This window comes from Phocoena phocoena, chromosome 4 (assembly GCF_963924675.1).
Source record: "Phocoena phocoena chromosome 4, mPhoPho1.1, whole genome shotgun sequence".
In the NCBI taxonomy this organism is placed as follows: Eukaryota; Metazoa; Chordata; class Mammalia; order Artiodactyla; family Phocoenidae; genus Phocoena; species Phocoena phocoena.
In genome coordinates this window covers 130,784,862-130,801,524 of record NC_089222.1, presented here as the reverse complement: position 1 = coordinate 130,801,524, position 16,663 = coordinate 130,784,862, and the positions used below count along the sequence as shown (strand labels likewise).

General features: G+C 37.6%; 1 protein-coding gene across 2 annotated transcripts; it reads right to left on the bottom strand.

The window, feature by feature from the left end:
* Positions 1–2,205: 2,205 nt before the first annotated feature.
* N6AMT1 (N-6 adenine-specific DNA methyltransferase 1) lies at positions 2,206–16,334 on the bottom strand. 2 transcript variants are annotated; one of them, XM_065876841.1, is made up of 6 exons: positions 16,201–16,334; positions 13,913–13,999; positions 12,032–12,122; positions 8,252–8,335; positions 3,447–3,588; positions 2,206–2,312 (listed from the first exon to the last, which is right to left on the bottom strand). In XM_065876841.1, the coding sequence occupies exons 1-6, from the start codon at positions 16,332–16,334 to the stop codon at positions 2,206–2,208; spliced, it is 645 nt and encodes a 214-aa protein (XP_065732913.1). The 2 variants fall into 2 exon arrangements, with proteins under 2 accessions (XP_065732913.1, XP_065732914.1); XM_065876842.1 differs by lacking the exon at positions 8,252–8,335.
* Between the last annotated feature and the right edge of the window lie 329 nt (positions 16,335–16,663).

Below are 16,663 nucleotides of genomic sequence, written 5' to 3'. Positions count from 1 at the left end.
GATTAGGGCTTCAACACATGCATTTGGTGGTGGTGACAGGGGTGGGGTAGCGGGGGAGACACAATTCAGTTTGCAACAGCTATGTACGTGAAGTCCTTGGTGTTTTACATAGCATTTCTATGTTTAGTTTCCTATGTTGTTAGAAGTCCTTTATACTCATTTAAAAGTATTTCAAACATTATTTGAAAAAGTATTCAGGACCTCATTCCCCAAAACTATGACTAAGAGCCCACAATAAAATTCTAAGGTTAATTTTTTTTTCTCCTGGGATACAAGAGGTTATTTACTATAAGACTTCATTCAGATGGCACTGTTTCTGGGAATGGAAATTTATTTACAGATATCAGATTTAAGATAATACTAATTTTGACATTTTTGCTGCTGAAAGCAGCATAAGCAAAGAAAAAGACAGCTTTTGGAGTCAGATCTGTGTTTGAAATGTTACCATACTGTTTTCACTCTTTACTACTGTGCTTCTTTGAACAAATTATTTAACCTTTCTGAACATCAAAGGTGGATAATTCTATTCTTTCTGTGGATTGTCCAAAGGATTAAATGAGCATGCCGTCTAAAGCAATAGTTCTAAAATTTGACAGGGTGACTAAAGAATGTTGAGAAGTACATTTTAAAAAATACAGTTTTTAGGTCTGGTCAGCAGAATATTCCATGGGTTTATGGTGGGGCTTAGGAATGCATAATCTTCAACTTCCTCAGGTGATTCTGAATGTAGCCAAATTAAAAAATTATAGCTTGCTCTCACTCTGGTCCTACACAGTCCTGCTAATTGATTTTGATAAATACAGCTGACCCTTGAACAACACCGGGGTTAGGGCACTGACCCCCCTCACAGTCAAAAATCCACATATAACTCTACAGTCAGCCCTCCATGGCATCCACGGCTTCAACCAACCACTGATTGTGAAATACTGTAGTGTGTCTTTATTGAAAAAGATTTGTGTATAAGTGGGCCCATATAGTTCAAACCCATGTTGTTCAAGGGTCAACTGTATATTTTAAATGGTGGGGAAGTAACAGAAGAGGTTCCTAAATTTAGTAAAGGTAATTTGACATTTCTTGAAAGATACATGTGGGCTCTTAAAAATGTGATTAATTTGAGTGCTGGGTTTATTTACATACAACTCTCCCGGACCTAAGAAAAAAATGAAAGCAGTCTGCAATATATATGCAAGAAGAAAACAGAAATATATGATAGAGGATAAAAAGTAGGAAAAACGTGACCAAGGAGAAGAATGGAGGAAGAAGCCATTCTAAATAATAGAAAGAGAATGGAGACAATAAGTAAAGGTAAACTTAAAACATTTTAAATAAACGATTGTGTTTAATTACAGAATACACTATGATTATACAAATGCCAACACAAAAGAATGAAAGTTCCTCTATTCCCACCTGTTATTTACCTTTTGAGAATTTCTTATATACACATACACAAAAACTTTCTTTGTTAGTTTTTCAAAAATATACATATAGGTTAGTACTATTTTGCAACTTGATTTTTTTCACTACTCAGTAGTGAAAAAAACCTCTTCTGGTTCAGTATATACAGAACTTACTTGTGTTTAATGGCTGGATATGTCACTCATGTTCAGTAACATGAACATACTGTAATTTATTTTACCAATCCCTTTGCTGATGGACATTTAGGTTAACTTCATTGTTTTGCCATTACAAGTAATGCTGAAATGAACATCCTCTTCATATACAAATATACATATATATATATATATATATATATATATATATTTTGCGATACGCAGGCCTCTCACTGTTGTAGCCTTGTCCATTGCAGAGCACAGGCTCCGGACGTGCAGGCTCAGAGGCCATGGCTCATGGGCCTAGCCGCTCCGCCGGCATGGGGGATCTTCCCGGACCGGGGCACGAACCCGTGTCCCCTGCATCGGCAGGCGGACTCTCAACCACTGCGCCACCAGGGAAGCCCTACAAATATAATTTATTATATATTCTCCACATATATGTAATATATAAAATTCAAATTATATATATATATTATATATATTTATTTGCATTTGTGCAAATATTTCTGTAGGCCTGATTCCTGGGTAAAAGGAAATGCCTTACTCTTCTGCCTTTTTCTATATGACAAATTTCTGACTTTGTTAACTAAGAAATGACTTCTGTTTCAAAATATGCCAAATGCATGCAGCTTTCAGTAGCACACACTGTAGATTAGGACTTGGTGAACTTGAGGACTGAAAGGATTTCTTGGCCTGCTTGCCTGGAAAGTGCAGTGGTCCCTTGTAGACCTTTTGTCTTCATTATTTTCAAAATTTCTTCTAAAACGAAAATTAAAACAAAAGGTAAAATTCAATTAAATTATATGGTGAAGTACATATTATCACTAAACAGTTTAATAAGATGATAAACACACACTATTTACAAATTCTATTTATCTAAGAAAATAGCGTATACCATGTAATTTCTATTGAAGTAAACTTGGACTTCAGACAGATGAGAGCACCTTGGATTTTCAGGGTGTTGCTGAGAATTCTAATCAGACTGAATAACTGCTTTGCAGTGGTAGCCTACTCTGGACTCAACAGAAATGTTAGTTATACCTGCTATTACAGTAAATGATTCATTTTTTAGTTGCTTGGCTCTAATCTCTGCCCTATATCCTCCCTTTTGGATGAAAAATGCCAACGAGGGTGTGTGCAAATCATATACTGACATTGAAAAGTGGTAGTAAATGAAGTAGTGTGTGCAAATCATATACTGACATTGAAAAGTGGTAGTAAATGAAGTAGCTTATTTCTTTAAAGAGTACTGAAAAAAGCAAGACCTTCTCTTTCCAAATAACTAACACTAAAAAGATGAAACCAAGAAACTGGGGTCACAAAAAACAAAAACAAACCCTCAAAACCAAACAAACCGAAAACCCTAGTTAATTATGATGTGATTTGAGGGGCTGAGAATGTAACATATAAGATAATAATCAAACCTGAGATGTACAGAAAAGAGAAGAGAGATTATGGTCGATTTAGTTAACCAAGTAATCTGAAAACCAAGATATAAAAATCCTATCAGGAGATACCTTTCATGATTAAACTTCAGGTGAAATAAAGAGTATGCAGCAGAACTGCCAAGACATGAAGACTAGAATATAGAGAGAAAATTCACAGGGTGAACTGAGGGTGAGGTGTTTTAAGAAGATTATATATTCTATATTTGAATATTAGTTGATAAATTAGGGGAAAAAATCTCCCTCACTCCAAAAAAGACAATACTCTTTAAAATCAGAAAAATCTACCTCTAAAAAATCTCTCTCCTCTTTCAACATGAACGTTATGTCTGTATTATCTGTTGTCAGTGATTATATTCATTAACATTCTGGGTTACTACCGTCTTTGACATAATTAGCCTTGATTTCAGCAAAGTAAGTGGTTAAAAGATAAACTGGTCTGTATTACCTGGATTGTTTTCTTTAATGGTGACTAAATAGAACAATCCTCTTGGTGAAAGGAGCTCTGGAGCCAGTGGAAACAATCTGTCCATGACTTCACGACCATTTCTGCCACCAGCCCAAGCTGCCTCTATCCCGTGACTCCTTACCTGTGACCAATTAGAAAGATTGTTCTGTTTTGACTTAAGTTACATTAAAAAAAACTGAATCTTTTTGACAAGTAACGTTCACCAAACAGGAATGTACTTTTTATTTTACTGCTGATGAGGAGGCAGCAGTAAAGCTGAATCTGAGCCCCATCATTTCCTAGCATGTGTGACCTTGCATAAGCCTGTAATCTTTTTTTTCTTTTGCCCTTGGGATAAATCTTTGTGTGATTAGCAACATAAAGCTAAAGGTCCTAAATATCTGTCACCATTTCACATTTAATTATGGCAGCTGGCACTACAGGAGAAAACTCCCTTACAGAACCCTTCATGTCTCCAAATCTTATACAGATAAGTCTGTAATCTTGATGAATTAGTTTCCTCTCTTACCTGTAAAATTAGAAAAACAACAGTTTTATCTGTAAAATTAGGAAAATGGTAAAAAATTATTTTTCTCCTTTAGGAATAAATGAGGAAGTATATTTAAAGTTTGAGAACAGTGCTCTGTGCATAATAATGTGGTTTAATAATAGTTGATACTATTAATACAATGTTTAAATTCTTAATATAGAACAATTAGGAAGAAACTAAAAGGGAGAATTTGTATTATAAGAGATCTACTTTGCAGAAACAAAGTTTCAAAATGTCCCACTGTATCTGGCTGTCTTCTAGATTACTGAGAGTACTACAGCCCTTTTTCAGGAACCCATTTATTACATAAAAGTACATTGAAGCATTTTTTCCTACAATGATCTAATTATAGTATAGAAACAAAACCCATGAGTTGATATAGTATTAAAAATCTTTAGATGCTTAACACTGTATATTGTTTCTAAAACTTAAGAATACATCGAGAGATGAATGGATAAAGAAGATGTGGCACATATATACCATGGAATATTACTCAGCTATAAAAAGAAATGAAATTGAGTTATTTGTAGTGAGGTGGATGGACCTAGAGTCTGTCATACAGAGTGAAGTAAGTCAGAAAGAGAAAAATAAATACCGTATGCTAACACATATATATGGAATCTAAAAAAACAAAAAAGTGCTCATGAAAAACCTAGGGTCAGGACAGGAATAAAGATGCAGACCTACTCGAGAATGGACTTGAAGACACGGGGAGGGGGACAAAGTGAGAGAGTGGTAGTGTATATATGGACATATATACACTACCAAATGTAAAATAGATAGCTACTGGGAAGCAGTCACACAGCACAGGGAGATCAGCTAGGTGGTTTGTGACCACCTAGAGGGGTGGGATAGGGAGGGTGGGAGGGAGGGAGGGAGACGCAAGAGGGAAGAGATATGGGGATATATGTATAACTGATTAACTTTGTTATAAAGCAAAAACTAACACACCATTGTAAAGTAATTATACTCCAATAAAAATGTTAAAAAAAAGAATATCTTGATGAAATCACTCAAAAACAACTTAAACCCTAATACAATTATTTTCTTCCTAATCCCTTTAATGGTTTTTGTCCACATTTTAGTTTAAATTATTTACATACAATTATACATTCTGCTTTTATTCATTTATCATGGCATATATTTCCCCATTAAAAATAATTTCTTGGGAATTGCCTGGCTGTCCAGTGGTTAGGGCTCCACACTTCTGCTGCAGGGGGCATAGGTTTGATCCCTGGTTGGGGAACTAAGATCCCGCAAGCCCGTAAAAATGAATTTCTTTATACCTATAACCATATACATGTACAATTAAGAGAAATATGTTCGTATACCTCCTTTAAAAAAAAAACTGTACTTTTCCCTTTTCCTGTTTTGCTTGTCTGCTACCCTCCCATTTTACATACACACACACACGTTTTTCTTTTTTGTCCGTGTTTTACAAAAAAAGGATTATATCTACATTCTTGCCTGTATCTTGCTTTTCTCAACAGTACTATATGGAAATCTTCATGTGATCAGGTATAGTTCAATTTCCTTTTTAATGGCTGCATAATATTTTATTGTGTTAGAGTATCACTTCTTATTTAGCTATTGATGGGCATTCAGCATGTCCATTTGCTTAATTTTTTGTATCTAATTGAAATTATTCTCATATTTATCATAAGCTCCTCAATATAATTTCCCACATAGTTAATCATACTAGGGAATTTATCAGTTCCTCTGCTTTTTTTGTCATGCCTTTCATCCTGGAGACTTCCCTTTTCTAACATTCCAAGAATTCCCTTTTTCTGGGGCCCATATCTTCCCATTTCTTGGCTTACTCCCTTATTTTGGTGGAGCCCATTCTCTGGATGTTTCACAGGGTAAAGTTACCCATGGAAAGAGCACATGGTGATGACAGCTTTTGCCAAGCCTGTCCCTTGTCACTTCTGTTTCAGTGTGGACTAGGAGCCCTCTGTGCTGGACCCTGTTTACACGCCCCCCAGGGATGCTCAGCCAGGTTTGTCTGCTTGCACTAGAGACCACCCTCCAGGAGGATCTCCTGGCGACAAGCACATTCTCACAGGCCACGGAGGGGAAGTTTTCATCTCTGGAAGGAGTCACGTTCGGTGGTCCGCTGACTGCCTACTACCTGGGCTTTGCTGTGCCTTCCCCTGATCCTTTATAAGTCACAGGTACAAACCAACAGTACCTAACCTCATGTTGAGGGATGTAATAGTAAGTATAGCCACAACTTTTTTTTTTTTTTTTTTTTTTTTTTTTTGTGGTACACGGGCCTCTCACTGCTGTGGCCTCTTCCGTTAAGGAGCACAGGCTTAGGACGCTCAGGCCCAGCGGGCATGGCTCACGGGCCCAGCCGCTCCGGGGCACGTGGGATCCTCCCGGTCCAGGGCACGAACCCGTGTCCCCTGCATCGGCAGGCGGACTCTCAACCACTGCGCCACCAGGGAAGCCCCCACAACTTTTTATATGTACAAACTCCTATTATTTGTATGTCTCCTGGATCTAACCTCTAAGTCTCTTAACTTTTACCTTCATTGTTTCCTTTTTTTATCTTCATGCTCAATGCACTGAAATATTTTCATTTGGTTTCCATACCACTGATTCAGGTCTTGACAGAGACTACATTATCTTTAAATTCATTTCCTAATGTTTTACATAGTAAAACATATTTTCAGGCTCCAGAAAATCTTTGTCGTGCTGTATTTAACCCTGCTCTCCAGCTAATTGCTCAGCTAATGGAAATTATGACACCACCTCTCTTTGTGGCAACTGTGACAAAGCCCAAGTCATTGCCCACACTCAGTTACCTACATAATTACACACACAGCTTAGGAGGAGGAATGTGGGAGAAAGGAAGCCCATTCATCTCACCATGTTCCCAGAATCTCCTCCTCATTCACTAGTCTTCCCAGTAGTCTGTAGACCTGATAAACCATGATTTACTTAACTGTCTCTCTTCTGTTACATATATAGGTTCATATTACTTGTTATCATAAATAAAGGTGCACTAAACATATTTTTGTAAATTACAATTTATATTCTATTGTTAATCATTTTCCTAAATTAGATCTCAAAGACTGAGATTATTGGACTAAAACATTTTTGTCACGCTTGATATTTATTTCCATAGTGCTTTTCTAAAGAGTTTTATTAAGCTGCAGGGACTTCCCTGGTGGTGCAGTGATTAAGAATCCTCCTGCCAGTGCAGGGGAGACGGGTTCAATCCCTGGTCCGGGAAGTTCCCACATGCAGAGGAGTAACTAAGCCCGTGCACCTCAACTACTGAGCCTGCAAGCCACAACTACTGATCCCACATGCCACAACTACCGAAGCCCACGTGCCTTGAGCCCTTGCTCTGCAACAAGAAGCCACCACAATGAGAAGCCCGCGCACCACAACGAAGAGTAGCCCCCGCTCGCCGCAACTAGAGAAAGCCCACGCGCAGCAACAAAGACCCAATGCAGCCAAAAATAAATAAATTTATATTAAAAAAAGTTTTATTAAGCTGCATTTCCCTCAACTGCTGTTCACCTTATGACAATGACTTTCCTTCTCACATGAGTTCATATGTCAGGGGAGCAACAACTTCTCAGTAGTAACAGCAGCAATATAGACCCTTCCCATCTTGGTAAAGGTGAATGTAATATTTATCAGCCTTGCCAGAGAGTGATCATCAAAGAATAAAACAGGTACAATAATTCAGAGGAAAGCTAGCTAGTCCATCACTAAACTTTTGTCTGATTTGACCATTCTTTCTTTAAACTGGGAAATGGTTACTGCAGTTTTCCTCTTCATCACTGGAAATGCTACAGCAATGCATGTCAGGGTTATAGCTTTTTCTTACCTGAGATGAGCACTGCTTTCCCCTACCCCCACTTCCTGACACCTGTGAAAGGAGGAAAGCTAAGGCTTTCAGAAATAACTCCTATGTGAATTTAAGGTGATTAAAAATATTTTCTTTTTGCAAATTTGTTATTCATGATAAAGGTACACACAGATACATGAATTTAAACACCATGGCTTGATTTGGATGGGATTTTAAAGAATAGATATGGACCACAGTTTGTATTTCCATTAGTTTCAGGTTCCTTTCCTATGTCTACCAATAGTATCCAATAATTGACAATTACGAGTAAAATGAGAGCAGTCTGTGTTATTAGCGGCTGACTGATGTCATATGATGAAGTATGTTTGACTTTTAGATAGAAAAAAGCTGAAAATATTAGTAATTAAATTTTGTTGTATGTCTTACCTCGTCAGGTGGAGTCACTACATAGGGAGGATTAAACACCAGAAGATCAACTTTTTCCTTCAATCTTGGTAGCAAGCCTTTGACCTAAAAAATGTTCAAAATAGTCAGAATTTTAAGCTGGACCCAGAAATAATAAATAAGTAGATGGATAGATAGATATCCATCTAATCAATCTTTAAATATACTCCCTCATGTTTTTAGAAAAAATGTGTTAGAGAGCCAAATTTAAGACAGAAATGGAGATAAATATCTTTACACTTTCATTCAGATAAAGATTATATGCATTTACCTAAAAATAGGGAAAATAAACTATTTATCAGAATGAACACTCTGCTCTTCAAAAGCTCACATGTTTACATTCTGGGCTCACTTTTAGAAGATGGAGGCAAGCTCTCACATATTCTGCATAGATTTGTGCACAACTTTAAAGTTATAGCTGCTAACTTAAACATTTATTTTCTATAACCAAGGGAAATATTTTACAAGATGACAGAAAACATACATGAATGACAAAAATATCAGAAGACAGAATTTTATTTTTCTTTCTACATCTTTAATTACTTGCATATGTATTGGCTAAAACAATTAGATATCAAAGAAACAAAGGACTAAAAATAGTGGGAAGAGACCTGAAAACATCAGTTGTTTGGCATTTTATAAATATTTGAACTGATACAACTTTCTATAGAATAAGAAAAATGTCTTTTTAAAGAAAGTATATTTAGGGCAAAATGTCATTTAAAGCATCCCTCTGATTGAATTAAATAACTAAGTATTTAAAAAATTATGTCTGATGATGTCATCCTATACCTTCACAGGCACAGTAAAGTAAAAATGCTGTATCCGGATGAGTTCTCACCCCTAAAGCCATTTCCTTCAATTATTACTTCACACTGACTCTCACTTACGAATTCCAACCCTGTTATTCTTCAAAGGTAATTTCTTTCTCTACTCATTTAAAAAGAGAACAGATAACTATTTTGCGGAACATAATTCAGGTGTATCTTCTGCAAGTAGAAAGGCGACTAGTTAATCTGCTGTTCTTTCTAGTAATAACATTGGTGAGGAAGTACATTTGAAATAACCAAAAGCTTTATTTTCAATTCCATAAAGAAATTAAGTTTCCCAATTGTAAAAAGAATTCAAAAATGTAATTTTCCAGAAATTCTGAGTAAGGAAATTAGAAAAGAATTTGCTGTGTAATTACTTATGATGGCCCTGAGGTACTATATACTAATAATGATTTCAGTACTGGACTTCAAATAAAGGAACAAGTTGATACTAAAAAAATAGAAAATTATGGAGTTAAAAAGAAAATGGATTTAAATGAGAAGTCACTGTGGACTGGATATAAAATCTAATTACAGGCAACCCTCACTCATCCATATCTACCTTTTGAATAGTCTCACAGCACTAGAATAAACCCAAGAATTAAGGAGTAAGCAAAAAAGACCTCTGACAGCAAGTTTTAAATCCATACAGCAAAAAGTACTCTGTGTGAGAAGCACTTATTCAGAATCCCTTAACTCTTAGTTTAAATACAAGTCTAACTAAATTAATTGTTTGGTATTCTAGCACAAAGCACATGAAAAGAGACAGGAAAGTGCTATCAATGGGTAGCAGTGAAACATGACAACATAAAGCGAGTGAAAAGACAGACAAAGAGGAGAGAAAATAAAAACTCAAAATCACTGCAGGCTATAGCTACTTAATGTAAAGGCAGAAACACCTGAATAAACCTTAGTCATTATCACGTATAGTACAGAATAATAACTGATATTCATATTAATGACCCTGAATCACTAAAAGGTAAAATTATGTTCATTTTGTTTTAAGAATGTAAGGAAATGCATAAGACACATTTGAAAAAGGTTTTTTTCTAAAACTAAAAAAGAAATACAATGAAAGTACTACTTTGTGAACAAACTCAGTTAACCAAAACAATGATTTTCTTTTATATGATAGCTGTGACACCCTATGTCCAGTGTTCTGAATACAAGCAAATGTAAAGAGTTTTGTAATCTGATCACAATACCTATGCTCATACCTATCTCTTCCTACCTTCTTTACCACAAGTCAACACTCCACATCATGGTCAGCTTTCGTTACTGAAAGAATGGATTCTGACAGCTTTAGAACTGACTACCACCAGTCATGTTATAAAACAGCTGTGAGACCTCTCGACTTTGATTCAGAAGATGTGGGCTTAAATTCTGGATTTACCACTTTATTAGTTATGTGACTTTCAAAAGTGTCCCTTACCTCTGTTAACAAAAATAGATATTCTGAATTTCTTGTATCTCTAAAGTTTTATTGTTCTATCAAAAAAAATATAATACTAATTATGGACACATTAAAGAAACAACTTTAAAAATTTAGGGACTTCCCTGGTGGCACAGTGGTTAAGAATCCGCCTGCCAATGCAGGGGAAATGGGTTTGATCCCTGGGTCCAGGAGGATCCCACATGCCGCAGAGCAACTAAGCCCGCAAGCCACAACTACTGAAACCTGCGCGCTCTAGGGCCCATGTACTGCAACTACTGAAGCTCGCATGCCTAGAGCCCATGCACTGCAACAAGGGAAGCCACTGCAATAAGAAGCCTGTGTACTGCAATGAAGAGTAGCCCCGACTCGCCGCAACTAGAGAAAGTACGCGCGCAGCAACAAAGACCCAATGCAGCCAAAAATTAATAAATTAATTAAAAAATAAATAAAATAAAAATTTAAAGAGTAAAATCACCACACTGATTATCTTTATTGATAGTCTAATTTTTAATGGCAGTAAAAACTTCTAGTGATATGTATAGAATTTCTTAGATCTTTGGCTTAATTCCTTCTAAACTGCAAAATCATTTGTGAGTTTAAAAAAGAGAAAAGCTCAATACCCTTACCAGTACAAGAATAATACAGGTCAAGAAGCATGGAAAGCATTTTATATTTCTTATGCCCACCTGGTACATACTATTATGATTTTTGCTTATAAAAAGGCACTCACATTTATAACTGAAAAGAAGTTCAGAATCATCCAAATCTTACTAATATAATGTAAATTGTTTTAAAAACTGGAACTGAAAAACATACAATGTGTAACTTAAAATGATGGTTCTGTAGTCGTCATTTGTTGTTTTTACCTGCCCAGGACCCATTCTGCCTTTCATCTGATTACATGTCCTTGACTTTCATTGGGGAAACTCTACCTCCTCTCATTCTCAATCCAAGTGGCTTGGATTATCCCAACCGAGCTGCCAGAGTGGGACTATGACTCAGGCTCAAGCCAATCATGTGCATATTCCAATCCCCCTTGAGAGATAGGCGTATGACTAAAGCTGATATAAATGGCACTCATTCTGGGGCTTCTGCTAGAGTAACTGAATAGAAAGTGTTTCTTTCCCTGTGAAGTTGCTGAGAAACAAGATACATACATGCAAGCATCTTGTTACCATGAAGGGAACAACTGCTGAGGAATACAGCCACTAGAGAGAAGTTTACAGTTAAGAAAAAGATGCCTGTAACATCATTTGAGTTCCTGAAACTGTTCACTCTTTTTATTAAAGCCAGTTTGAGCATTCTTCTGACTGAAAGATACCTGATCTATACAGGCCAAGAAAAAGTTCCCTTGAATTGTGGAAAAGATGGATTATCTCAGTCAAGAATTTACTTAGTTCAGTGGGTTAAAAGTTAATTAATGACTCAAGTTTCTTTGACCTAAATCACCTTGACCTTAACTTACTTGAAAAGAAAATTAATTATTACAGTACTGGACAAGAACTAACAGCTTACCAAATCTGTAATTATTGGTTGAATGTGGACTTTGTTACAGCGTGCTGTCTCCAGGGTACATGCTGCTGCCTCAGGGTTGACATCAGTGCACCTATAAACAGAAAAGAAACCAACTACATCCTGTGTCTACGGACAAAAATTCAAGGAATGTTCTACTCCTTTTACATAAAGTAGATTTATAAAAAAATTGGAATGCTTTAATAATGGTGAATAAAAAAAAGAACTCAGATTTGTTACACTGACGAAAAAGATTTTTATATTGATATAATGTCCAAGAGTAGAAGAATACACTTACATACACACATATCTGAAGGAATTTATTAAATTATGAATCCAGCAGGAGAATACTATGTAGCTACCAAAAATGAAATTTAAAAGGAAAATGCTCATCATACAATATTAAATGAAAAACATAGGAAATGAAAAAAAAATAAAGGAAACACAGTTGGACCATGTGTGGTAAAATTTATAGGTGATTTAAAAAAAAATTATTTTTTTTTAGTCTTAGTTGTGGCACGTGGGCTCCTTAGTTGTGGCAGGTGGGTTCCTTAGGTGTGGCATGCAAACTCTTAGTTGCGGCATGCAGGTGGGATCTAGTTCCCTGACCAGGGATTGAACACAGGCTCCCTGCATTGGGAGCGTGGAGTTTTAAACAATGAACCACCAAGGTGATTTTTATTTTCTTTATATTTTCTATATTCTCAAATCTTCTAAAGAAAAATTTTATTAACTTCCAATTTTTTCTGATAATCAACTTATTTATCTGAAATAAGATTCATTTTTTTATTCCAATAATTTAATAGAAAATTAAAATAATAAATAATATGAAAAAAATCGAGAAGATGCTGAGCTGGTGCAGGCCCAGGCCCGCCTAGTACAAAGTTAAGGAGGTAGGGAGGAAGGTGGGGAAGCAGGAGGGAGGCAAACTGCCCTGCACAATGGTGAAGAGGAAGCTCAGAATGTGATGGGTGTTATCAACGGCTGGCTTGACACTTTGGTGCATACAATGTACTAAAAAAAAACAAAGGGAATTCCAAATCCTTCTAAACCAGCTGGTGAGGGAAGAGGGCAGGACAAGGATGGGGATGAGGGAACCAATGTAGGCCTTCTGAAGGCCTCTGAGGGGAGGGGCTGGAATGTACTGTGTGGTTAGCAATGAGGTGGGAATGGATGGAGAAGGGCCAAAGTGAACTGTACCATGCAATGAAGGGATGGAAGAAAGACCCACGACTTGGCCAGCAAAGCTGGGGCAAAGGTCTGGGAAGGGGAGGAAGAGAGAGAGGGACTGGGTCCCAGTAGCCTGGGTGCAGTGGTTAAGAATCCACCTGCCAATGCAGGGGACACGGGTTCGACCCCTGGTCCAGGAAGATCCCACATGCCGCATAGCAACTAAGTCCATGCACCGCAACTACTGAGCCTGCTCTCTAGAGCCTGCAAGCCACAACTACTGAGCCTGCATGCCACAACTACTGAAGCCCACACGCCTACAGCCTGTGCTCTGCAACAAGAGAAGCCACTGCAATGAGAAGCCCGTGCACCGCAATGAAGAATAGCCCCCACTCGCCACAACTAGAGAAAGCCTACGTGCAGCAATGAAGACCCAAAGCAGCCAAAACTAAATAAATAAAATTTTAAAAAAAGATTCAAATTTAGAGATGACCTAAAATTATTATGCTTCTTATATAATTATGCAGTATGATGGAATGGTTTTGAACATGTAATTATAACTTTTAGGGAAGCATAACTTGCATCTGAGTACTTACTATGCTTAAATAGACATTATCAGATACATATTATTTACTTACAAAAATGATTTCATTCAAGCAGTTATATCCATAGTGAATCTCTTAGACCAAGATGTGGATGAATTTGTATACTTACATGTACAAAGCTTGAGGACCTATCATAGAGGCTAGGAATGCAGATACCACTCCAGACCCTGACCCTACTTCAAGGCATATTTCCACTCTAAAAAAACAAAATAAAACAAGTATTAGTAGTGGTATTAAAATACACAACTCGGGGAGCTTCCCTGGTGGTGCAGTGGTTGAGAGTCCGCCTGCTGATGCAGGGTACACGGGTTCGTGCCCCGGTCCGGGAAGATCCCACATGCTGCGGAGCAGCTAGGCCCGTGACCCATGGCCGCTGAGCCTGTGCGTCCGGAGCCTGTGCTGTGCAACGGGAGAGGCCACAACAGTGAGAGGCCCGCGTACCGGGAAAAAAAATGAAAAAATACACATCTCGGAAAATAACTCATGCTACTTTTATGTCTGTTTCTCCAGCATCATCCCTCACCTACAAATATATGGAAATATAAAAGAAATTTATAAATAAGCTAATTTCCGACAACCACTTTGTGCTTAATACTGCATAGTTCAAAACTGTTTGGGGGTATGTAATTTAAGTCTGTAAAGTAGTAATATAACAGGTAGCTTTCAATTAATTTCTATAAAACATTACATAAACCATGGAATGTTAATTTAGGGTTGGAAATATTAATATGGAAGACATCAGCCCTTCACACAAGGAGCTTCTAGTTTGGTATTTCTTAAAATGAAAGGACATTATTACAATATTTATTTATGAAAAACATTTTCTCTGTCACTTTGAAGTAATTCATAAGTCCATCAGCATATCCCAGGGAAAGAAAAGTTCCCCCATTCTACTGATAATAGATGTAGAGCAGCAAAGAAATTCCATATTTGTACAGCTCTACACTGAATTGGGAAAATATCTGAGTATCTGATCTTAGAATATTAATAATACTCCTAAGAATGCTATTGAATATAATAAATTCTTGATTCTACTGTATTTGTCCTTCCCTATAATCATATATATACATCAAAGGCATGAATTATCCCCATTACAGAAATAGGTTTGATGGGATATAGGGGCCTCTCTAGCACCTAACTTTCCAAACAACTATTCAAAAACAGCAAACTCCAGGGGTTTCTCACTTTTGGAACCATTTCTACACATCTGACAAGCCTTTACTGTGCTGTAGGGAAGGTCTGTTGAATCTTACCAGGCGGCTTCTACTTGAAAATAACTATTGTGGCCTCATAAATAATTAAAACTCCAAGACCAGAAATACCCAAGACTTTAAAACAAAATCAGTTCCTTTTACAGCACACTTTGCAAGGCACTTTGTGCTTGTAAATCTTTCTGTGATATCTTGATAGTAAAAGACAAGTTATAAAACAGTTCTGTTCCATTCTATATTCCAGTAAATCCAAAAGTTCCATCGTTCACAATGAAAAACTAGTTTAATAATAGTTGGGGCATTTTACACGTGGAAAAATCTGACCAAGAGGGATAAATAAACACAATATGGATCTTTGAAGCCTGACAACTCTTTGTTTCATCCTGAGAAAACCCATTTCAACTCCTGATCTTTACATAAATCTAACTATCCAAATTTCCTTCATTTAAAAAATGACAATGTAAGTATTCACTCTTTTTATATTATTAATTTAAAACTTATATGAGCACTTCAACAAATCAATTTTAATACTTATTAGGAGCTAGGGTATATTCTATAGGCAGCTAGCTGCATGTAACTTTAAATATTTTACAGTTAAATGAAAAATTCAGTACTAGTCACATCTCAAGTGCTCAGTAGTCACATGGGGCTAATGGCTGTTGCTAGATAGCTTAGTATGCTATTCAGTGGGTTTAAATACACCCCCCTACTCCAATATTTTACAACCTCATTTCCTTTTTGTGCCCTTCCATTGCTAGAGGATGCTTTTATGTACTGAGTAAATTAATGCCATGCGACACTGATATCTACTAAAAGTTGTAATATTAAGACGCAGCGTTTTCAGAATGTTTTGCTTTTGAACGTGTTATAATATCGCTACTCTCAGGGGCTTAGGGTCCTCAGTTAACAGCTGATAGGAAAAGATACAGCCCGGCGTGGTGACGAAACATGGAGCCCCTGAAACCAAAACACCACCTTGGCAACTGCGGACAGATCCCCGCTAAACTGACTACGTGTATCCACGGAAAAAATCCTCAGTTACGGTGTTCTGGTGTCAACTGTCGCCAAGTGGACCGACACCGCCTCCTCTCGGGGACGGCGGCGACAGTCCTTGCCTTGATCGCCCGCGGCCGCCTCTCCAGGACTCCCGAGCCCTCTCCCGCGGGGACCCTCGCCCTCCTCGCACCCCGTGAGTTCGGCTGCCGCCGCCTCGAGCGCGTCCAGCAGCAGAAATGTGTCCTCCGCAGGCTCGTACACGTCGCTGAAGGAGCCACGGCCCACATGCCTGTGCAACGGCGTAGGGAAACAAGGCGCCGCCATCTTTGGCTCCTCCGGCCCACACTTATGCGCAATGCGCATGCGTACGTGCAAGGGCTCAGGCCCAGCAGTGGGGGCGGGGCACCGGGGGGCGGAGAGTCACCTCGCTTACAGGTTGTCAGCAGATGCACCTGGAATGTCTAATTAGACGGTTATATAATCTGCAGCTACTAACATTTACTTTCTTCTTTAGAGTATTAAAATTTATTTTGTGGACTAGCACCGGATAGAGGCAGCCTCTATTGTTTTTGATTAAGGGGAATGTTTTCTCTCTCTATTCTACACTTAGAAGTTTCCTTCTATTCCTAGTTGGCAAAGGTTTGAAAAAATAC

Coding starts and splice junctions, on each gene's coding strand:
- N6AMT1 (XM_065876841.1), bottom strand. CDS start 16,334: ATGGCGGCGCCTTGTTTCCCTACGCCGTTGCACAGGCATGTGGGCCGT. Junction 14,000..16,200: donor GCGGCAGCCGAACTCACGGG/GTGCGAGGAGGG, acceptor TTGTTTTTTTAG/AGTGGAAATATGCCTTGAAG. Junction 3,589..8,251: donor TAGTGACTCCACCTGACGAG/GTAAGACATACA, acceptor AATTGGTCACAG/GTAAGGAGTCACGGGATAGA.